The sequence below is a fragment of the Martes martes genome, assembly GCF_963455335.1.
Source record: "Martes martes genome assembly, chromosome: 6".
Taxonomy (NCBI): domain Eukaryota; kingdom Metazoa; phylum Chordata; class Mammalia; order Carnivora; family Mustelidae; genus Martes; species Martes martes.
Window position 1 is genome coordinate 52,461,634 of NC_137893.1, and position 25,767 is coordinate 52,487,400.

The 25,767-nt window shown below is 36.4% G+C and overlaps 1 protein-coding gene across 8 annotated transcripts in view; it reads right to left on the reverse strand.

Annotated features, from left to right (window-relative positions):
- The window catches only part of SENP6 (SUMO specific peptidase 6), a 122,654-nt gene that overhangs the window by 89,160 nt on the left and 7,727 nt on the right, over positions 1-25,767 (reverse strand). For 6 of the 8 annotated variants that reach the window (XM_080805761.1, XM_080805759.1, XM_080805765.1 and 3 more), the window contains exons 2-3: positions 7,535-7,628; positions 5,458-5,518 (exon numbers count right to left, since the gene is read on the reverse strand). The exons of the other annotated variants lie outside the window; for them this stretch is intronic. In XM_080805761.1, coding sequence (XP_080661887.1) covers positions 5,458-5,518; positions 7,535-7,628 — 155 coding nt within the window. The remainder of the gene's footprint in view (positions 1-5,457; positions 5,519-7,534; positions 7,629-25,767) is intronic. 8 annotated transcript variants of the gene reach the window in all.

Below are 25,767 nucleotides of genomic sequence, written 5' to 3' on the forward strand. Positions count from 1 at the left end.
GGACCCTGAGATCATGACCTGAGCTGAAGGCAGAGGCTTTAACCCACTAAGCCACCCAGGCGCCCCCCGGAAAGCCTAAGTTTTTAAAACAAGATTGAAATCTGCTGTGGCTTATTACAACCAAGTAACAAACTCAGGTCAAAACCAAGGTTGTATTTTTCTACCTTAGAATTCTGAAGTGAAATGAAATGCTTGTCATGAAGATACAAATTAGCATGTATACTTGCAGTGAAAAACGAAAACAAAGATTTATAGATAAATAGTATACTTAATTTAACTGACTGGCAGGACTACATGGACTGACCTTGTCAAATAAATTTTATATATATGTATATATGTATATATACATATATATATTCTATAGAGTAAATGAACAAAATATGTAGTTCCAACATTTTAAAAAATACACAAAACAAAAATTACAAAATAGTTCACAAAAAAAATATCATATTGGCATAGGCAGCCTGCAGTTAACAAGATTTCAATTTTTTAAATTATTTCTCACAGTATCTAGTATAAAAAAAAAAGGGAATCTAAAAGTAGCAAGTATAATTACTGGTCACTTGTCAAGTGTGATAAAGCCTTTTTAATATACTTCCCCAAATTCAGAAGAGCAATGACTCTAATGACTGGACCATAAATTATTTTTACCTTTTAAATATTATGTTGCTACGTGATTTTTGGCATTTAATTCAAAAGGAAAGAACTGAAGGATAATGCTACAGAAAAACTCTATCCTTATCTATTTATTATATGACCAAATTTCTCAGCATTTGGTTTAAAAAGTTTAAGAAGAAAACTGCAAAGTGCCTGAATGGCACAGTTGGTTAAGCTTCCCACGACTCTTGGTTTTTGCTTAGGCTGTGATCTCAGGTTTGTGAGATCAAGTCCCGGGCTCTGTGTGGAGTCTGCTTTAGACTCTCCCTTTCCCTTTGCTGCCCCCCATACTCGTTCACACACGTGGGCTCTCTCTTACATAAATCTTTAAAAAAAAAAAAAGAAAGAAAGAAAATTGCTACTGAAAGTCTTATTCTAGCAATAAATAATACTTGTTCATGGATATATGAACCAAATGAATAAAGAAAGAAAACAGCACCACCCATTTTAAGAAATACATTTCTAATATAATTTTACATAATAAATTTAATAATTACAAATAACTATAACATATTTTTTGATTAAGTCTTTAATAATAAGGATAACTCAATCCAGTAAAAAAAATACTTAGAACCTTGTAGTGATAGTTTTTTAATGTTAAATTTCAATACATGTGTATCTATTAGTGTGATTAACTAAAAGATTTTCAATTGCATAAAAAGACATGAAGTTAAAATACATATACAAAAATATATATATGAAATTAAAGTTCTATGGGAAAATTGAACAGAAATATGAATTTAAGGAAAAAAAGGCACAATATAAAATTCCCAACTGTCAAAGAGGAGATGGTACATGTATTTTTAAAATAGATGATGCTGAGCCACAAATCAGATTTAAGAGATCACTAGATACACATAAATATCATTTAAGTTTTTTTTTTTAAGATTTTATTCATTTATTTGACAGAGAGAGAGATCACAAGTAGGCAGAGAGGCAGGCAGAGAAAGGGGAGGAAGCAGGCTTCCTGCTGAGCAGAGAGCCGGATCCGGGCTCCATCCCAGGACCCTGAGATCATGACCTAAGCCGAAGGCAGAGGCTTAATCCACTGAGTCACCCAGGCGCCCCTATCATTAAAGTTTTATTTTAAAATATCAACACTTAACATCCTTAAAAATGTGTAAGGCATTTTTTTTTTAATTAAGGGCATCTTCAAGAAAAAAAACAACAACATGTAAATTGAAAACCAATGTCACAGAAGTTAGTAATTAAAAACACCTTTAATTTTTCCCTGCAAAGTACACTGTATTTCTATCTGACTGAAGAACACCTAAACAACACAATCTAAGCAATCAAGATGTTAAAATAAAAGCTAAAGAAAACCGCAATATGAAAAACCTTATAGTTTTTCAATATAACTTAATAAAAATTTTAGAGTACTAAGAGAAGAACTTTTTTTTTTTTTTAAAGATTTTATTTACTTGACAGACAGAGATCACAAGTAAGCAGAGAGGCAGGCAGAGAGAGAGGAGGAAGCAGGCTCCCCGCCAAGCAGAGAGCCCGACTCGGGGCTCGATCCCAGGACACTGAGATCATGACCTGAGCTGAAGGCAGAGGTTTTAACCCACTGAATCACCCAGACACCCATAAGAGAAAACCTTTAAATTCTGTAATTTCCCTTAAATGACAAAACAGAGATGTTGTGGAAGAAAAAAACCCCACAAAGATGGGGGGAGAAGAAATTTAGAAGTCCCAGTATTATTCAACTGTTAAGTATAGGAAATATGCGAATAGGGTGCTATCCCAGATTGGTAAAAATTCAAGTCTGACCACACGCTTCCCAAGATTACAAAAACATAGGAACTCGTATTTATTATTAGTGGGAATGGCAAATGCTAATTCCTATGAATGAGGCATTTAGCAGTAACTAGCAAAATTACATGTAAATTTATCCTCTGAAATGGCAACTGCAATTCTAGGAATCTATTCCACAAATATACCATAAAGGTACGAGAAAACGTAAGCATGAGGCTTTATTTAAGCATTGCTTATGATAGCAAAAGACTGGGAAAGACCTCTGCTCATCACTAGGGAACCAAGTAATTATCTACTGTTCATCCAATCACTGGAGTACTATTTAACAATAAAAGAGATAATAAAGATTTCTAAATAGTTTGTTAGTGGAGTGATCCACAGACCATACTGTTAAGTAAAACAATCAAGGTAGCAGTGTGGATGGTTTCTCTGAGAAGGGTTGTATATTCCATTAAAAATGAAAGGAAAGAACAATGAAAGGCTATAAACAATGTAATTTTTTTGGTCAAAGAGAAAAGGATAGAAGGAATCAAACAAAACCTAGACTTCTCTGAATAAAACTTTCATAGTTATGACTTTGGAATCATGTAAATATTTTTTTGCATAATTATAAAACAAATTAAATCATTTCAATTGATTTAAAAACAGTAATTTAGAGGTGCCTGGCTGGCTCAGTCAAAGGAGATAACAAGGTTATGAATTAAAGCTCCAGGTTGGGTGTAGAGATTACTTAAAATAAATAAATAAATTTTTTTAAAAAGTTCACTTAAAAAAAACGGTAATTTGGGGCGCCTGGGTGGCTCGGTGGGTTAAAGCCGCTGCCTTCGGCTCGGGTCATGATCCCAGCGTCCTGGGATCGAGCCCCACATCGGGCTCTCTGCTCAGCAGGGAGCCTGCTTCCTCCCTTCTCTCTCTGCCTGCCTCTCTGCCTACTTGTGATCTGTCTGTCAAATAAATAAAATCTTTAAAAAAAAACAAACAAAAAACGGTAATTTATCAATCTTTTTTTTTTAAAAACGGTAATTTAAATACACATTCCTAGTAGGATATACCTGATGGTGCCACCAAACACCAACAAGCAAAATAAGGAAAAAAATTTAAAATCATTTTATTAGCAATTATATTTGTATTGGCATTGTGAAACTTTTTATCTAGTAGGACAAAGCAAATAAGTAACTAAGTTAACATCATCAGGAACAAAGACTCTAACCCAGAAGCCATAAAAGGAAAAAAAAATTAATATATTTTGACAACATAAGAAAATATATTTTCTCGAAGGTAATAATCACCAAAAGCAAAGACAAAAGATTAGTGAAAAAAAAAAAAGTGGTTTAAAATATTAGCTGATAGTATCACAGCAAGGGGCCAATTTCTCCCAAACACCGTATTTCATCAAACCTAAGGAACCACTGTTAAGATACATATCATTGTAAATACTAATGTGCAAGAAAAAAAAAAAAAATTTTGGATTTGATTTATTTACCAGAGAGAAAGAGAGAGCAAGCGAGAGCACGAGAGTACAAGCGGGAGGCGGGGGCGGGGGGGGGGGGCGGCAGGCAGAGGGAGAAGCAGGCTCCTGAGCAGGGATCCCCATGTGGGTGGGAGTAGATCCCAGGACTCTGGGATCATGACTGGAGCTGAAGACAGATGCTTAACCAACTGAGCCACCCAGGTGTCCCAAGAAAAATTTTCTAATTAAACCACATCATGCCATTATTATAAGGTGCATTTAGACAGATTTCAGAGCTGTCAAAAATGTGAGAAAATGTGTGCCTGGGCTCAATATAAAAAGAATTCCTATGACTCAGTAATATTCTAAAGACTAAACAGAGGGGCACCTGGGTGGCTCAGTTGTTAAGTGTCTGCCTTCGGCTCATGTCATAGGATCGAGCTCTATATCGGGCTCCCTACATTGGGTTCCCTGCTTGGTGGGAAGCCTACTTCTCCCTCTCCCACTCTCCCTGCCTGCGTTCCCTCTCTCGCTGTGTCTCTCTCTGTCAAATGAATAAATAAAATCTTTAAAAAAAAAAAAAGACTAAATAGAAACATAGGCAAAGGATATTAACTAGTAATCATCAAAAAGGAAATAGACTACACATATGAAAACAGTCAACTTATTCATAACAAAAGAAATGCAAATTAAGACTATACCAAGATACTATTTTTGTCAACAAAGATCAAAAGGTTGGTAACACTGTGACAAATTTATGGGGAAACAGGCATACTCAGATTTGCTGGTAAAAGCAAAAATCAGGTATAACAAAATTAGAAATGTACCTGTCCTGATACAGCAGCTCTCCTGCCAGGAATTCATCTTACAGATATGTTTGTATATATGCAAATTAACCCATACAGAAGGAGACTTTATTCAACTTATTTTAGGGTGCGAAGAAAAGGTAGACAACACCATAAATATCCTTCAATACTGTTGTATTGGACAAGAACAGCACATCATACAATGGAATACTATACACCCATGGAAAATAACAAAGGTCTTTAAATGGATGCTTATAGGTGGTCTCTAAGACACATTAATTTTAAAAAGACTAAAATTCATGTACAGTATGCTATTAATTGTGTTAATGTAAGAGGGTAGGGCAAGAAAAATATACTTTCTTTGTAATGCATAAAATCTCTGATGGAATAAACAAGACACTGGGAACACCACTAGCCTTGGGTGGGGAAGTGGGTGGTTGGGAATTTCAATAGAAGAAATTTAAAAAGGGGCGCCTGGGGGGCTCAGTGGGTTGAGCCTCTGCCTTCAGATTGGGTCACGATCTCAGGGGTCCTAGGATCAAGCCCCGCATTGGGCTCCCTGCTTGGTGGGGAGACTGCTTTTCCCCTCTCTCTCTGCCTGCCTCTCTGCCTACTTGTGATCTGTCTCTCTCTGTCAAATAAATAAAAACATATATATATACGTACATATATATACAGGTACATATGTATATGTACCTGTATATATATGTAAAAGTCTTCTTTTGAAGTATTAGTTTTTAGTATATAACCTAAAAAATTTACCAAAAAAAGTCAGAAAAGCACACTTGCCTTTTTTCCTTTTGAGGTCTCAGAATCCTCATCTTCGTCTACACTGAGTAGATTTGCCTCACTACACAGAAAATAAGGGGGGAAAAAAACCTTAAGTGACAATTACAACCCATACATTAAATTCAGAAGTTTTATTCTCTTTGCCTACCTAATTCAGGGATCAGCAAACTTTTTCTATAAAGGGCCAGAGAATAAATTAGGCTTTCTAGGCTATTCAGTCTCTACACCAACTACTCTGCTATTTTAGTAGAAAAGCAGCCACGGATCATATGTGTGGCTATATTCCAATAAAACTCTTAACAAAATCCAATGGTGGCCCAGATTGGGTCCATGTGCCTATTGTTTGTTGACCCCTGCTATAAACAAACGTGCAATTTTTGTTCCTTAAATGTAGATTTCATATATACTCATTTTTCCTTTCTGTCTTAGATTTAAAATTAGGGGGAAAGAACAGAGAAACAAAACAGATAGAAAAAAATCGTAAGAAAACCTTAGCTGATGTTGAAAAAAAAAAAAAGCCTGTTACCTTTGCAACTCTTAAAAATATCAACGCTCTGGAATGATTGGTCTAAGACTCTAAAAGACCAGAATGATGTATCTATTAATAGCTCATGTTAATCTCAAGATATTAAAAAAGCTGAAGCTCTTAAGGAGCCTCTTATAATGATGAGCCAAGAGTGTAATTCATAAATGAAATATACAGAGTAGGTAACACTTTAAAAAATATAAAAAATTTTTACATAATCATGACAAATCTAACAAAGAAAGTCAAAATACCTTCTTCTAAAGACAACTCTGTAGAGCTATTTTTAGTAAAATCCTATTTAAAATAAAAATATTTAATAAAAATATAAAATGTTTGTTCCATTACTGTTTATACACATCCCAACTTTTTTCATACTAAAAATTTTCTTCCAAACATATTACAAAAATGTTTAAAAGGTGAGATGCTTTCTACTCAATTTCAGATTTAATTCCAATTTTTTGAAACTACATAAATGCTAAAAATTTATCTTAGTTAAAAATAGAAATAAAAAAACAAGAGAAAGACAACCATAAAATACCAATTTTAGCTGAGAAACATACCAGTTCAAAGCTCTCCTTAAAAGTTCACTTCAATTCAGTATCTCATAGATGAAGGCACATAAAAGTGGTAATTATGAATGTAGCTGTTCCCCAGACAGAAGTAAAGCTCCCACAGTATTCAGCCAATAAACTCTGAATAACTTCTTGTGTAAAATGTTTTTAAAAATACGTAGTTTTGGTATAACTTTATGTATTTATATATAACATGTATGTGTATGTATACGTGTGTGTATACATGGAAGTGTGTGTATGTACACACACACATACCATATATATATATATACACACACACACACACACAAATGTACATATACTTGTGTATCTCTGAACTAGTACTAGCCAGTGGAAAACCAGATCAATAAATCAAGGCACCTAATAACAGCAATGGTGAATTTGCAATACAAATTTCATGATATGCAAAAGGTTCTATTAAAACTATCAACTATCATTTAAATTTTACAAAGCAGACATTTCAAGCACACTAACAAAATGTAATGAATAATTTCTGTCTGGATCAACATCTGTGTTTATCATTTATATTTTTTCTGCTTTCTCTGGTGGTAATGTGATCTAAGATGGATGGGACAATTATGAAGAAAGATACTACAGGATATAAACTTTCACACAAAATTCAGGAGCTTTCATCTGAGTTAACTTATTCATGATAAATGGTAGCTTTCCAAATCACTGCCTGAAGAGAATGTCCTTTAAAAACAAAAAAGCCCAATTTCTTTAATTGGAAATCTTCAATAGTCAACTTTTAATTGTAAGCCTGTATGTATCACATGCACATATTTACACATTTCAAAATACAGAGAAACATAACAGCACGATTATTTAATTTAAAAAACTGCATTTTCTTCCCTTGATGCTACTATAATAGACATTTTTTTAAAGTAAAAAATACCATACTCTTAGAAATACTTCCATGGAATATAAATCATTTTTAAATGAAATTCTTATAAAACATCTGGGGGGGGGGAGTTCTTACTCTTTATCTGTATCGCCTTCACTTTCGTCTCCATGATCAAAGCTCCAATTATTTTTAAAACCTCCATCTCTCTTAGATTCTGATCTAGCCAAAGCTGAAACAAAAACAAACTCAGATAAGTATTCCATAGAGCTATTCAATATAAAATAAAATTGAGCATTTCCCAAGCTCTTTGGTTAGTCTAAATTTTCTCTTGTCTTGCTATTTTACTATTTCTTATAAACATCTTATTTCCTCTGAAGTGAAAAAGAATACATTAAAATCTGTTTTTGCTAATTTAGCAGTTGTCCATATGCATGAGTGTGTTACCAAGAAGAAGCCCAAATTAGTAAGATACAATAAAAATGGGTGAAGCACATGAGTATATACGAAATACATAAAAATCAACCCAGTATCTCCATATTTGATCACTGATCCTAGAAATTAGTACCCATTAGTTAGCCTGCTCTATTTATGAGACATATATCCAGACTACTAGCCTTTTCTTTACTTCAGTCAATCACCTCAGCCTTTTAACAGAAGAGAAACTAGGTTTTCTGCATTGACAATATGGTGAACTCGATGGCCAGGCACTCTCTAGATCAGAACACCAAGCATGCTCATGAGTTTTAAAAAATTCTTAAGTGTATGGCCGAAACCCCCTGAAGCCATAAACGACCGAAAGTTGTGTACTCAGAGAGATAAATGAAGTTCTGAAGCTGGCATTTGTCTTGGAGTCATACGACAAAAACCTGATGTCCTAGGCCTTGGGCTTTAAGATCAGGTTTGGGATGACAGCAAGATGAGAAGTCAGACTGAAGACCAAAAAAACCTGAAGGGCAACCTTCCAACTAGGTGAGCAAGGGGGGAAAAAAGAAACTGAAAAATAGAGGAAATAATAATGACGTCTTGTCTTTGCCCTGGGTTTTGGGGTTGATTTGAAGACAAAGTATATTTACCCCATGGTTAAATAATTCCTAACCGTAAGATCAAAATTACTCAGGTTTGGGACCACAATTTTCATGACCATACCTACGTAGGCCAGAAAAGCCTATAATTAAAGAGTCTCACAAGATCCTGAATATCACTAAATGTAAGGGAAACGCAAATTAAAACTATGAGATACTTCTTCACACCCATTAGAATGGTCATTATTTTTTTAAAATATTTATTTATTTATTTGACAGAGAGAGAGAGAGAGAGAGTGAAAGAGAGAGAGATCACAAGGAGGCAGAGATGCAGGCAGAGAGCAGCGGGGGTGGGGGGGTAGGGGGTGGGGGTGGGGGGTAGAGCAGGCTCCCTGCTGAGCAGAGAGCCCGACGTAGGGCTCCTGAGATCATGACCCGAGCTGAAGGCAGTGGCTTAACCCATTGAACCACCCAGGCTGAATGGCCATAATTTTTTTAAAACATAAAATACTGGTAAGGATGTGAAGAAACTGGAACTTCTATGCATTGCTGGCGGGAACGTAAATTGGTGCAGCTAACATGGAAAATATGGCAATTCCTCAAAAAATTAAACATAGAATTTACCCTATGATCCAGAAGTCCCTCTTCTAGATATATATCCAAAATAACTGAGCGCATGGACTCTGATGCTTGTACACCAACGCTCATAGTAACATTAAAAATAGCCAAAGGTAAAAACAACCCAAATATCCATCAAAAAACAAATTAATAAATAAAATGTACTGTATGCATGTACATATGCACACACACACACAGGAATATTATTCAGCCATAAAGGAATGAAATTCTGATACATGCTACAACATGGATGAACCCTGAAAACATTACAATGAGTTAAATACTAGACATAACAAATACAACATGACTCCATTTAAATGAGGTATCTAGGATGGGAAAATTCAGAGACAGAAAGCAGAACAGAAGGTAACAGAGGCTGAAGAAAGAGAAGAATGGAGAGTTATTTCTTAACTGGTACACAGTTTTTGTTTGGGTTGATGCAAAAGTTCTGGAAATGGGTAGTGGTGACGGTTGCACATTACTGAAATACTTAATGACAATCTAAAATTGTACACTTTAAAAAGGTTAAAATTATAAATTTTATGTTATGTATATTTTACCACAATAAAAAGCTATTTTTAAAGGCAAAAAAAAAAAAAGCTTCTCCATGACGAACAGAATCAAATATAAATCCCCCCCCAAAATATAAAATTTCAATACAAGCCTCAAAAAGTTTAAAAGAATATGAGTTTACAACCGAAAATATCATGAAATAGGAAGGAACAAATCACATGAGCAAATCTGAAACTTCCTTACATGCATACTAGAACTGGACAAATAATAAAGAGTACATAATAGAAGCAAGGTTTCTCCCTATCAGAGAAAAAGGTTACAAATAAGCAACAAAGAAAACTACAATGAACTCTATTCATTCTAATGGTACTGGAGTAAGAGTTATCAGTATGAACTCATATTTCTTTAATATACATACAGATAAATAAAAGGAACATATACAGGTATGTCTTGTACCATGGGTTAGGAGTCTACAAAACTAAGGCTTTGCCCTCTGAGATCTACAAAATAGTGACACCCCAGAGGCAACAAGCACACTTACAACCTGATCTTGATTTCTAAATACCATTCTCTAATAAAAGGAGTCTGGGCTCCTAGAAGAAATAACTGACTACAGGGATGGAGCAGAGAAAATACAAGATCAGTCCAGAGTATTCTGTATGCCAGAAAATAAGGAGGTTTTTTGTTTTTTTTTTTTTAAGATTGTTTCAGGAGCCAAACTGAACCTCCCAACAAACAGGTGAACAAACCTGAAACAATTTTAGCAAAAATAAACAACAGCCCTGGATTATAACCCCAAAAATAAAACAAATATTCACAAATCCATACTGACATAAATGATTGAATAAATAAATAAATCGGGAGAAAAGACCTATTTTCCTTTTTTTTAAGTTTTGGTTTTTGTTTTTTTTTTTAAATTTATTTGAGAGAGAGTGAGTGAAGAGAAGCAGACTCCCCACCAAGCAGGTAGCCCAATGTGGGGCTTGATCCCAGGACCTCGAGATGATAACCTGAGCCAAAGGCAGACACTTAACCAATTAAGCCACCCAGTGCCCCAAGACCTATCTTCCTTAAAAAAGAATTCCAAATGATATATGCACAAACTCTTTCCCGCAAGATATGAAACTTAATTCCCCTCCCCTTCAGTATATACTGGACTTAGTAACTCGCTTCCAAGAACTAACTACAGAAAGGAGAAAAAAGTAAACTGACAGTGAAAAAAATCTGACAATCATTACCTTGGCCATGATTAAGGAAGGTTAACATCAAAAGTGATGTCTTATTCATAGGATACACTGTTTAATATGTGATGAAAATGCCATTTCAGTCCTGTGATCTTCTTCCCCAAAACTCATGCCTGTTACTCATGAGAAAACATCAGATAAACTCAAACTAAGAGAGTCTACAAAATACTTGACTAGTATGCTTTTAAAACCATCAAGGTTATGAAAAACAAGATTAAGAAACTACACACATCAGAGGAGACTAAGGAGATGTAACAACCAAATGCAATGTGATATCCTGGATTGGACCCTGGAATTAAAAAAAGGACATCAGTGGGGTGCCTGGGTGGCTCAGTGGGTTAAGCCTCTGCCTTCAGCTCAGGTCATGGTCTCAGGGTCCTGGGATGAAGCCCCGCATTGGGCGCTCTGCTCAGCAGGGAGCCTGTTTCCCCCCTCCCCACCTCTGCCTGCCTCTCTGCCTACTTGTGATCTCTGTCTAACTAAATAAAACCTTAAAAAAAAAAAAAAAAGGACATCAGTGAAACAACTAGGGAAATCCAAATAAAGTCTGTTTTAGGTAATGGTATTATACTCACATTAATTTCCAAGTTTTTGACAAACGTACTATGATCACGTAAGGTGTCAACACCATGGAAAGATGCATAAATGGGATACAAAAACTCTGAATAACATCTTTGAAACTTCTCTATGAATTTAAAATTATTCCCCAAAAGGACTTAAAAAAAAAAAAAATCAAACGTAAAATGAACCCGGTTTAAAAAATGATGGCTAGGGGGCACCCGCGTGACTCAGTTAAGTGTCTGCTTTGGCTCATCTTGGGGGTCTGGGATGGAGGACCAGGTCAGGCTCCCTGCTCAGCGGGAGTTTGCTTCCCCTCCCCCTCTGCCTTCACACCCGCTTCCCACCGCTTGTGCACGTGCGCGCGCTCTCTTTCTCTAATAAATAGGTAATATCTTTTTTAAAAATAAGGGGCACCTGGGTGGCTCAGGGGGTTAAAGCCTCTGCCTTCGGCTCAGGTCATGATCCCAGGGTCCTGGGATCGAGCCCCACATCGGGCTCTCTGCTTGGCAGGGAGCCTGCTTCCTCCTCTCTCTCTCCCTGCCTCTCTGCCTACTTGTGATCTCTGTCAAATAAATAAATAAAATCTTTAAAAAAAAACCTTTAAATAAAAATAAAAATAAAAAAATACGGTTAGGTGAAAAGTTACGTTACCAAGACAGAAAGGGTAATGAACTATAATAATTACTAGCCTAATAAAGACTCATAATCCAACAACTAGTATCCAACAAATGAGTCAGGCAAGTTAATCAAAAAAGTCACTAGGTAGCAAAAAGTCAAGAAATGTTCATTATTTACACACTAAAGGAACTAGGACCCTATACACACAATTCAAATAAATCTAGTCATATGATTTCCTGACAGCAGATTAGAACCTACAAATGAATAAATGAAAGAATAACCTCATGAAAGCGATTATTGTCAATAAAAAAATAAATTATAAAACACAAACAAATTTTAAAAACATGAATTTAGGGCAACTTGGGAGTAGAAACAAAAACTTGAATCCTCAAAAGTCTTTGAGAGTATTACCATATTTCAATATCCTGCTATGGTTCATTAGAAATAATGAGAGTAGAAAATTATGTCCACTGTACTCCACTTACAAAATTGAGTGGAAGGAGAGATAAAAGGTTAAGACGGATCCTAGTTAAGTATCACAAATTAAATAAATGCATTTTTCCATACCCTTCACTAATATGACAGTAATGGAGGGAGGGGAGAGAAAGGAGAATCGCTTAAGAACAAAAAGAAAACCAGAGGGGCGCCTGGGTGGCTCAGTGGGTTAAAGCCTCTGTCTTCGGCTCAGGTCATGATTCCAGGGTCCTGGGATCGAGCCCCACATCGGGCTCTCTGCTCAGCGGGAAACCTGCTTCTCCCTCTCTCTCTGCCTGCCTCTCTGCCTACTTGTGATATCTGTCTGTCAAATAAATAAATAAAATCTTAAAAAAAAAAAAAAAGAAAACCAGAAAGGACATAATGATAAATGAGAGATACAACTAAATTGATGAAAGATTAAAATGGTGGATGAGGAGGAACTGACTTATTAGCTGACTAGAGAAAGCAATCCTAAATACCTACAAGCACAAAAATATTACCAAACTGGCACAACGAGATCTGAACGCTGTTGCATCAATAAAAGAAACTGAATTATTATAAATCTTTCCATAAAGAAATATTCAGACCCAAAAGGCCTCTCTGTAGCTATTTCCTTAAAAAAAAAAAAAAAAGGTTATTTTGATTTTACGGGAAATAATTTAGTTCTCTGCTGTTACTGCTGTTGTTCTTAAGTATACTCTACTCCCAATATGGGACTTAAACTCATGACCCCAAGATCAAGAATCATGTGCTCTGGGGTGCCTGGGTGGCTCAGTCATTAAGCATCTGCCTTCGGCTCAGGTCATGATCCCGGGGTCCTGGGATTGAGCCCCACATTGGGTTCCCTACTCAGTGGGAAGCCTCTTTTCCTCCCACACCCCCTTCTTGTGTTCCCTCTCTCGCTGTGCCTCTCTGTCAAATAAATATATAAAATCTTAAAAAAAAAAAACACATGCTGTAACAACTAAGCCAGCCACACACCTCTCTAGTAATTTCTTTCAATCTTCTAAGAAATAGCAACAAATTTATTTTCCCAGAATATTAAAAAAAAAGAAAAAAGGAAACATTCTACAGTTCATTTTGCAAAGTGAGAATACCTAATTCCAAACCTGACTATGACATTCAAGGAAGGAAAATCACCACTTTCTCATGGAGACAGATATAAAACCCTAATTAAATATTAGCAAATCAAATCGAGTAATATGTAAAGAGTAATGTATTATAATCAAGTAGAGTTTATTCCAAAAGCAACAGTTAACATTTGAAAATTATAAATATAATTCACAAAACAAAAACACTTCACAACAAATAGAAACACTAACAGATACTGTAGACATTAATCCAACTCTATCAATAAGCACTCTGAATATCAATGGTTTAGATGCACCAATCAAAAGACGGAGGTTCTCCAAGTGGATCAGACAAGACTCAACCATATGCCACCGACAAGAAACACATTTTAAACAGACACTAAATAGACAAATATAGATTAAAAGTAAAGAGATGGAGAAAAACATACCATGCAAACAATAATCAAAAGAAAGCAGGAGTATCTGTATATTCAGACAAAGCAGATGTCAAAGCAAGGGAAGTTATTAGAGATAATGGGCATTACGTTATAGTAACAGTCAATTCTTAAAGAAGACATAACAATCCCTAACAGGTATACACTTAACAACACTGTTAAACTATGTGAGGCAAAAACTAAAAAACTGTAAGAGAAATATATGAATCCATTATCACAGTTGGAGACTGTAACATTCCTGTATTGGAAATGTACTGTTCCAGGTGGCAGAGAATCAGTTGAGAACATAGGTGACCACAGTAATGCTATCAATCAACTGCAGATTACTGACATCTACAGACCACTTCATCCAACAGAAAAAAAACACATTTTGTCTCAAGCTCACATGGAACAATCACGAAGACTACATTCTGGGCCATAAAACACTTTAATGAATTTATAGGAACAGGGGCACCTGCATGGCTCAGATGGTTAAGCATCTGCCTTCGGCTCAGGTCATGATCCCAGAGTCCTGGGATGGAGCCCCAATTAGGGCTCCTTGTTTAGTCGGGAGCCTGTTTCTCCCTCTCCCTAAAGCTCCCCTTGCTTGTGTGCTCTCTCTCTCTGACAAATAAATAATATCTTAGAAAATTACTTTCCAAAACAGAAAGCACCAAGCCCAGATGGATTCATTGTTGAATTCTATCAAACACTTACGGAAGAAACTGTATCAATTCTCTAACTCTTTCAAAAGATAGAAGCATTCTATGAGACCAGCATTACCTTAATTATCAAACCAGAGACATTGTAAGAAAACTACAAACAATATCTCTCATGAACACAGATGCAAAATATTAACAAACTGAATCCAACAATGTTTAAGAAGAATTATACCTGATAACCAAATGGAATTTGTCCTGGCTTTGCAAGGCTGAATAAATATTCAAAAATCAATTAATGGAATCCATTAAGTCCATCTATAGGCTAAAAAAGAAAAGTCATACAATTACATCAACAGAGGCAGAAAAAGCACTTTTTTTAAAAAATGAGATTTTATTTATTTATTTGAGAGTGAGCGAGAATGTGAGGGGGAAGGTGAGCCTGATGCAGGACTCAATCCTGGGAGTCCAGGATCATGACTTGAGCTGAAGGCAATCGCTCAACCAAGCCACTCAGGCATCCCAGAAAAAGCACTTGATAAAATTCAACTCCTATTCATGATTTAAAAAAACAAAACAAAACAAAACAAAAAAATCCAGTAAATTAGGAATACCTGGGAACTCCCTAAACTTAATAAAGAATATCTACAAAAATCTACAGCTAACATTATATATAATGGTGAGAAATTGAAGCTCTTCCACTAAGATCAGGTACCAGGGAAAAATGACACTCTCATTCTTTTTCAACACTGCACTAGGAATTCTAGCTAATTCAATAAAACAAGAAAAAGAAATAGGAAGGATATAGACTGGGAAGGAAAAAATAAAACTCTCTTTGCTCACAGATGATATGATCACTTACATAGAAAATCCAAAACAGTCGGTCAAAAAAACCTTCTGCAACTAATAAGCAATTATAGTTAAGACTGCAGGATACAAGGTTGATACAAAAGTTCATCTGCTTTCCAATACACCAATAATGAAAAAGCAGGATTTGAAATTAAAAACACAATGCCACTTATATTAGCATGCCCCAAAACATAATACTTAGCTATAAAGCTAACAAAATACGTACAAGATCTATATGAGGAAAACTATAAAACTCTGGTAAGTGAAATAAAAATAAAACAAAATAATATCATGGATGGCACAATTCAATATTGTCAAGCTACCAATTCTTCCCAACTTTACTTATAGATTCAATGCAACCACAATCAAAATCTCAGCAAGTTATTTTGTAGATAGTAAAATTCTAAAGTTTATGTACAGAGGCCAAAGGCCCAGAATAGGCAACACAGTATTTATGAAGAACAAATCTGGACGACTGACACTACCCAACTTTGCATCTTACTATAAAACTACAATAATCAAATCAGTATGGTGTTGGCAAAAGAACAGACAAATCAGTGGGAAAAAGCAGAGCAACATGAACATCATAGAACTTACCTTTGACAAAGGAGCAAAGGCAATACAATGGAACAAAAATTAGTCTTTTAAAAAAATGGTGCTGGAACAACTGGACATCCACATGCAAAAAAAAAAAAAAAAAAAGACTCTAGAACACAGACCTTACATCCTTAAAAAAAAATTCAAAATTGATCATACACCTAACTGTAAAATGCAAACAAAACTATAAAACTCCTACATGGTAACACAGGAGAACACCTAGATTACCTTGGGTATGACAATGATTTTTAGATACAACACCCAACAGACACTCCAGGAAGGAATTGATAAATTAGACTTCATTAAAATTAAGAACTTCTGGGGGAAAACTCTTATACTATTGGTGGGAAATGTAAACTGGTGCAGCCACTCAAGAACAGTATGGAGGTTTCTCAAGCAGTTAAAAATAGAATCACCCTACTACTCAGCAATTGCACTAGGCTTTTGTATCCTAAGGATACAAAAACACAAATTCAAAGGGGTACACACACCCTGATCTTTATAGCAGCATTATCAACAATACCCAAACTATGGAGAGAGCCTATATGTCCACTGACTGATGAATGGACAAAGATGTGGTGTATGTATACAATGGAATATTACTCAGCCATCAAAAAGAATGCAATTTTGCCATCTGCAATGATGTGGATGGAGCTGAAGTATATTATGCTAAGGGAAATAAGTCAGTCAGAGAAAAACAAATACCATGATCTCACTCATATGTGGAATTTAAGAAAGAAATCAGATGAACACACTGGAAGAGGGGGAGGGAAGAAAGGGAAATAAACCATAACAGACTCTTCAAGAACAAACTGAGGGTTCATGGAGGGAGGTGAGTGAAAGGTATTAGGGGGGACACTTGTGATGAGCACTGTGGGTGTTGCAGTTAAGTGATGAATCACTTAATTCAACTCCAGAAACCAATACTGCACTGTATGGTAACTAGTAAAATTTAAATAAATAAATAAAGTAGAATCACACTACCACTTAAACTTAAAAAAGAAAAAAAAAGAACTTCCACTCTAAAAAAGATAATGTCAAGAAAATTAAAAGACAATCCACAGACTGGGAGAAAATATTTGCACATCTGATAAAATATCAGACACATCTGATAAAGGACTATATCCAAAATACAAAAAAAAACTCTTAAAAGTCAATAATAAGGGGGTGCCTGGGTGGCTCAATTGGTTAAGGGCCTGTCTTTGGCTCAGGTTGTGATCCTGGAGGCCCTGGGATTGGGCCCCATATAGGGCTCCCTCTCAGCAGGGAGTCCACTTATTCCTTTGCCCCTCACCTACTCATGCTCTTGCTTTTTCTCTTTCTCTCAAATAAATAAATCCTTTTTTAAAAAGTCAGTAATAAAACAAACTCGTTTTCAAAATGGGAAAAGAGAGGAGGGTTGTAGGATAGGCAAATGGGTGAAGGGGGGTAGGAGATACAAGGCTTCCTATTACAGAATGAGTCACATGTATAAAAGGCACCGCACAGGGTGCCTGGGTGAAGCATGTGGTTAAGCGTCTGCCTCTTGGTTTTGGCTCAGGTCCTGATCTCAGAGTCTTGCGATCCAGTGGAGTCTGCGGAAGACATTCTCCCTCTGCCCTGGCATACCCCCTCCCTGCTCATGCATGCATACATTCTAATATGTAAATAAATCTTTTCAAATAAAAGGCACAGCATAGAGAATATAGTCAATAGTATCGTAATAGCATTGTATGGTGACCAATAGCAGCTACATTTGTAGTGAGCATAATGTATAGACTTCTGGAATTACTATGTTATACAGCTGAAACTAATTCACTACTCTGTGTCAACTATTCCTCAATTTTTTAAAAAGGGGCCAAACATCTTAACAGACACCTCACCAAAGATATAAAGATGGCAAATAAGCATATGAAAAGATGCTCCACATCACAGGTCATCAGGGAGATGCAAATTAAAACAATGAGATACCACTACACACCTAGCTAAACTCTGAAAACACTGACAACACCAGCTGCTGGTGAGGATGTGGAACAATAAGAATTCTCACTCACTGCAGGTGAGAATACAAAATGGTAGTTCCGTGGTTTCTTGCAAAACTACATATACTGTTACCATACAGCAATTGCACTCCTTGGTATTTAAGGAGTTAAAAACTTACAGCCACACTGAAATCTGCACACAAATGTTTATAGCAGCTTTATCATAACTGCCAAAACTTGGAAGCAACCAAGATGTCCTTCAGTAGGTGAATGGATAATTATGTGCATCCAGACAATGGAATATTATTTCCCTAAGTAGGAATCAGCTATCAACCCATGAAAGACATGGAGGAAACTTATATGCATAATACTAATGGAAAGAAACAAATATGAAAAAGCTACATACTGGGGCACCTGGGTGGCTCAGTTAGTTATGCAACTGTCTTTAGCTCAGGTCATGATCCTGGAATCCCAGGATCGAGTCCTGCACTGGGCTACCTGCTCAGGGGGGAGTCTGCTTCTCCCTCTGGCCCTCTCCCCTCCCCCTCTGACCACTCTCTCTCTCAAATAAAAAAATAAAATAAAATCTTAAAAATAAAAAAGCCACATATCATATTATTTCAACTATATGACATTCTGGAAAAGGCAAAACTATAGGGACAGTAAAAAGATCAGTAATTTCCAAAAATGTGTTGGGAGAGACAGATTTGAAGGATAAACAAGTGGAGTACAGAATTTTATGGCACTGAAAATACTCCATATGGTATGGTGATGATGGATACAAGTCATTACACATTTGTCCAAACCCACAGACTCTAAGACAGCAAGAGTGAATCATATTGTAAATATGGACCTTGGGTGATTATGATATGTCAATGTAGGTTTAAGTAATCTCTATACTGAACATGGGGCTCAAACTCACAACCCCAAGATCAAGAGTCACACACTCTTCCACCTGAGCCAGCCACGTGCCCCTATGTCAATATAGGCTCACCAACTGTAATAAATATACCACTCTGCTGGGAGATGTTGATACAGGTGGAGGCTATGCATGTGTGGAAGTAAAAGGTACACGGAAAATCTTTGTATCTTCCTGGCAACGTTCCTGTGAACCTGAAACTGCCCTTTAAAAAGGCGTTAAAAAAAATAAATATTTTGCATGGTTAGGAAAAAAGTCTGGTTTTTTGCAGTTTTGTTGAGATATAATTAGCATATACCACTGTATAAATTCAAGATGTGCAGCATAGTGACCTGACTTACATGTATTGTGAAATTACCACCACAGTACGTTCAGTTAACATCCATCACCTCATATAGACACAAAGGCAAAAGTTCTTTTCCCTGTGATGACAAATCATCACATGAAAACTCATGAGAACTTTTTCCTGCGATTATTTACTCTCAACAACTTTTAAAAGTACTATGTTAACTATAGTCATCATTTTGTACATTAAATCCCCAGTATAAGTAGTTTGTACCTTCTGACCAGCTTCTCCAAGTCTCCTACCCTTCACCTCATTCCCTGCCTCAGATAATCACAAATTTGATTTCTTTTTTCTAGATTCCACATATAAGTGAGATCATACAGTATCTGTCTTTCTGTCTGACTTATCTCACTTAGCATAATGCCCTCAAGGTCCATATATGTTGTCACAAATTGCAGATTTCCTTATCTTTTATGACTGAGTAATATTCCGTTGTATATATGTACTACAACTTCTTTATCCATTCATCTGTCAATGGACACTTTGGCTTTTTCTATGTCTTGACTATTATAAATTATGCTACTATGAATATTGGGTGCAGTTATCTCTTTGACACAGTGGTTTTTTAAAAAGTTTTTACATACAGTGTTTAGTTTCATGTGTAAAATACAGTGATTCCACACTTCCATATAACACCCAATGCTCATCACAAGTACATTCCTTAATCCCCACCATCTATTTAATCTTTACCCACCTCCCCCCTGATACTGTTTCCTTCAGATATATTTTGAATGATGAGTGGATAGGATGAGTGGAATGGTGAGTGACAGTTGAGCACCTTTTCATATATCTGCTGGCCATCTGTAGGTATTCTTTGGAAAAATGTCTATTCAAGTATTTTCTCCATTTTCTTTCTTTCTTCTTTTTTTTTTAATGGTGCCTGAACTCACAGCCCTGAGATTAAGACCTGAGTTGAGATCAAGGTTGGATGATTAACCAAATGAACCACCAAGATACCCCTTTTGTCTACTTTTAATTGGATTATTTGGATGTTTTTGCTAATGAGTTATAGGAGTTCTTTGTATATTTTGGATATTAATCTTTTATAATATATCACTTGCAAATATTTAATAAAGTCTTTAAAATATCTCTTAATATAAAGGAAACATAATATACATACTACAAACAGATTTCCAAATTCTGTTAACCTGACCTGTATACCTGACTGGCACTCTTGCTCTCATAAAAACTAAAGAACAGTAATTATTAAAACAAAAAAGTTATAATACAAAGGACCAAAAAGCACAAAGGATGTCTTACATCACAAGAAGCACAAGCCATTGGGGAAAAAACAACAACAAATAACTACAGTACATTAAAAAATTCTGTTCATAAATTATTTCATTCATTGAAAAATAATTTCATAAGATATGTTCAATTCATATAATTCAACCAATCCAATTTACTATCCAGGGTATATAATGAACCCCAACACTCCAAAAGAAAAACAAAATACGTAGAAGATATGAATGAGCAAATAAGAACAGAACACAAAAAAACCCTACAAGCACAAAAACAAACTTATAGGGTATTTTGTTTACTTTACTCATGTGCCCCAAACTCACAGAACAGGGATTAACTCTAGGTGGGCACTTAATATATATATATTTTTAAAAGATTTTATTTATTTGACAGAGAGAGAGAGACAGTGAGAGAAGGAACACAAGTGCAGAGAGCTGAGAGGGAAAAGCAGGCTCCCTGCTAAGCAGGGAGCTTGATTGCTGGGCTTGATCCCAGATCATGACCTGAGCTGATCTGAAGGCTTAAGGACTGAACCACCCAGGCGCCCCTGACACTCAATATTTTTTGAATCCTGAATGAATAATTAATTAAGAGGTTTTTTAATGCAGCAATAAAGATACTTAATCTCACTATAAACCAGAGTATTATAAATTAAAACCATCATCTGATAATCCCATCAGATTAGCAAAAAGTAAAACACCAAACACTATGAAGTGGGTGATGATGTGTATAAATTGGAAAACTTATTTTTTTTTAAGATTTTATTTATTTATTTGACAGAGAAAGAGAGATCACAGGTAGGCAGAGCAGCAGGCGGGGGGAGGTGGGCCGGGGAGCAGGCTCCCTGCTGAGCAGAGATCCTGATGTGGAGCTTGATCCCAGGACCCTAAGATCATGACCTGAGCCAACGGCAGACGCTTAACCCACTGAGCCACCCAGGCGCCCCGGAAAACTTCTTTTTTTTAATTAACATTTTATGTTTTAAGATTTTATTTATTAGAAAGAGAGTGCCCTTGAGCAGGGGCATAGAGAGAGGGAGAAGCAGATACCCCTGCTGAGCAGGAAGCCCAACACAGAGCTTGATCCCAGGACCCTAGAATCATGACCTGAGCCAAAGGCAGATGCTTAACCGACTGAGCCACCCAGGGACCCCTAAACTGGAAAACTTAAAAAGTTTAGTCTAAACACTTGGGGATCATTTTGACAATATCTACATGAAGCTGAAATTGCACATGACCTAATAATTCCATCACTAAGGGATACACTAGATCATGTGTCAGCAAAATATGGCCCTGCCAAATCTGGCCTCCCGCCTGTTTTTATGAGGCCCATGAGCTAAGAATGGCTTTAACATTTTTAAATGGTTTGGGGGAAAAATCATATGTTTCATAACATATGAAAATTATATGAAATTCAAATTTCAGTGTCTGTCAAGTTTTACTGGCAAAGCCATACTCATTTGCTTATGTCTCATCTATGACTGCCTTCTTGCTAAAATAACAGCATTGAGTAACTGCAACACGGTTAAGTTCAGACTGCAAAGTGTAAGATATTTACTATCTGGGCTTTTACAGTAAAAGTTTGGTGACCTCTGCCCTAGACACACACACACACACACACACACACACACACACAAGCAAAAGTACTATTAAAAGATTTCACAATAGCAATATGAAACACATGACAGTATATACAGTAGCAATGTAATAGTGAAAAGATGGGTACAACCTAAATTTCCACAAACAGGAATGTATAAATTATTGTATATTCATATTAGGAAATCCTAAAAGGCAATGAAAATGGAAGTACTAGAGGGGCACCTGGGTGGCTCAGTGGGTTAAAACCTCTGCCTTCGGCTCAGGCCATGATCTCAAGGTCCTGGGATAGAGCCCCGCATCGGGCTCTCTGCTCAGCGGGGAGCCTGCTTCCCCCTCTCTCTCTGTCTGCCTCTCTGCCTACTTGTGATCTATCAAATAAATTTAAAAAAAAAAATGGAAGTACTAGAATAATTCTCATAACATTAATCTCTCAACCAATGCTGTAAGAATGAAAAATTTCTGCAAGGTGCAGAAAAATACAGAATGTGATTCATAAAATGTTCTAAGACATGCAAAATAATTTACACACACGGAGTCTAGAGATACATACATAAAGAATAAAAAAGTACATGGGGTGTCTGGGTGGCTCAGTTGGTTAAGTGTCTGACTCCAGATTTTGTTTCAGTCATGATCACAAGGTTGTGAGATCGAGCTCCACATCAGGCTCCACACTCAGCCTGGTGTCTGCTTGAGATTCTCTCTTTCCCTTTCCCTCAGCCTCTCCCCCAACTCACCCATGCATACTCTTTATAATAAATAAATAAATCTTAAAAAAAGAGAAAGAGTAAAGTACAATGAACTGCATGAGAAAGATAGTTACCCCTGGAGGTAGAGGATGCAAAAAGGATGGGGATCACCCCAGCTTCAACTGTACTGGTAATGTTTTCTTTAGTCTGGTAAGCATTCTTGGGAAATATTTCCTAATAATTTTTAAACTATCACTATAAGGTTGGAAAAATAAGAGGGGCGCCTGGTGGCTTAGGTGGTTAAGTATCTGCCTTCAGCTCATGTCATGTTCCAGGAGTCCTGGGATTGAGTCCTGCATCAGGCTCCTTGCTCAGCAGGGAGTCTAGTCTGCTTCTCCCTCTGCCTCTGCCCCATGCACCACTCACAGGCATGCACTTGCTCAGAAAAATTATGAAAAATAGGATAATTTTTTTTAAAAGGATCACTATGATAGAATTTCTGAAACTTAGAAATGTAAGAGCAATAAAAAAAATAAAGAGGAATTAAATGCAAATGTCAGAAAATCTCAATTAAAGCAATTTCAGGTGATTCTATAGCAGTATAGCCCCGGTCTTCCTCAAGAACCTGTCAGGATTCTCCAAGGAAGTCTCTTGGAGCTCTGACCAACCATGTTACAAGTCTGAGTACCCTGTTGAAGAGACCATGTGAACAGGCCTTTACACTAGATGGAGAGACAAGAGCCTACCTTTCCATACCCACCAGAGTCAGACATTTGAACGAAGACATCTTGTAACCTCCAGACCAGTCAAACTACCACTGAGAAACACTCACAGATGCTACATGAAGCAGAAAAATCACCCAGCTGAGGTGATTCTCTCTATAAAACCTTTGTACGTTGGCACAGAAGACCAAGAGATTATTCAGTACTACCTCAAGATGAAGTCTGAATATTATATTCTTGGGAGTGATACGAAATTCAACTTCTGTGGGAGTCACCAAAACTACATATCCTTTGCCTCAGAATCCAGCTACTGTTTGGAGTTCTCTTGGTTTATCTACCTACTTCTTCATTCCATTCAGTGGGTTTCTATGGACCTTTTGGCAGGATGCCAGCATACACTTAGTTTTGTCCAAGGTCATTATCAGGCAGCTGTCTGGTGCTGCTGGTGTTTCTGAAAGCCCCCGATCTTCTATAGAACAGAAATATCAAGTGGTGCTATCTTATCCCAAAGTAATGCAGTTGGTTCTACCTTAACACAGAAAACACAATTCTAAAAACTCAGTTATCTCAAGCCTCATGTACACAAAATTGCAAAGCCAGGACATGAACAACTCAGAAATGATTGTCATATTGTTCCTTCTGCTCCAAAGAAAGGTGAGAAGATCATCAGAGTAAGAGATGGCTGCAGTATACAGGGAAGTGGACCAATGACACTTTAATTCTGAACATTAAATGTAGAATTCAACAAGGAAAAAATTGAAAGAGTTTCACAGTAAGCTTAAATTAGAAGGTAAATTTTAGAAACAGATAAAGCTTGTAAACAGTGAAGACAAAGGAGACTCAAGAGTTGGTACTGAAACTGTGAAGGAAAAGCTGATATTCTCAGACTTAACGGCTATTAGGACAAAACTAAATCATTCTTTGATAAATACCCTATGATGATAATAGGGAATGGAGACCAACCTAGGGTAAAGAAAGGATTAAATGACAAAACACCTGGAATCCCACTTCATCCGAACAGTGGACACAGGAGTTACGGAGGCAGAGAAGATACTGTTTTTATGGAGGCAGAGTCAAAGTAGTATCTTCGCCATGTTTTCAAGATTTAGTGGCAGATTCATACATAGGAGGCTGTGGGGTAGAAAGTTTGCAGATTTTTGAATAAGGAAAGACAACACGGTTACTACATTGTCTACAAAAAGTCTCAAGGAATTTCTAGCTCTTTATGTCCTAAAAAATGGTTTCAATCTTTGCAAAAAATGAAGAAGTGAATTTACTATTTACTGGACACAATACTGCTTTTTTTCCTCCCTGCTCTATTTCAAAGATTATAATATAGTTAATGTGTGTTGGGGGGGTGGGGGGGAGGAACTCAACCATACTAAAAACCAAGCATGAAATGTATTTGAAATAGCAAAACAAAACAAAACACCTACAAAAGCAAGATCAGAATATCATTTATTGTATTACTAATCAAACCTTTAACTTCAGATGGCCTCAGAGCAATTGTTAACTTGGAATAAGGCAAAGTGTCTACATGTCCCCATTTGCTTAGAACTGTCCCACTTTTAGCACTGAAAGTCAGTATCCTCAGGAGACAAGAGGTCCTAATTTTTGGTGATTGGATGCAGAAAATTCTGTGAAGTACAAAACCTAAGATAACCCAAAAAGTAGGGGCTGATGCAACACCATTTTTAGTGTCAAATGGATACTGCATAGCTTATCTACCTTCTGTACTTACTTGCTGCCTTTCTTTGTTGTTTTAGCTGATGTTGGCAACCATAATTTGCAGTTCACAGTAAGAGATCACCATCCATCCACGCTGCATCATTCTCAGCAATATATACAATGTAGGTGGGTTGTAATTGTGCTCATTAATATTGTGTCTTTGACTTTGTACATAGACTGTTGTGTTTTGTATTGAGATAGTGTTAGTTTATTTTTAATATAAATTATGTGACCATGCTTCCTAAGAGTTTAGGTAATGACAAAGAGAAAGATTACAATAACAACTCCCATGACCCACACATCACTGAATGAACAAAAAAGGAAAGAAAAGTTTCTAACATTCTTCCTCCTTTCTTACTTCCACTTACCTGGATTCAGAAATTCTTCAATCAGCCCCTTACCAAAGAAAAGTCAAACCAATAACTGTTTATGTTGCTATTTATATCTGTGAAACAAATTACAAATTGTGTGGCCAACTTTGTTCTGTCTTTCTGTAGCTTCCCA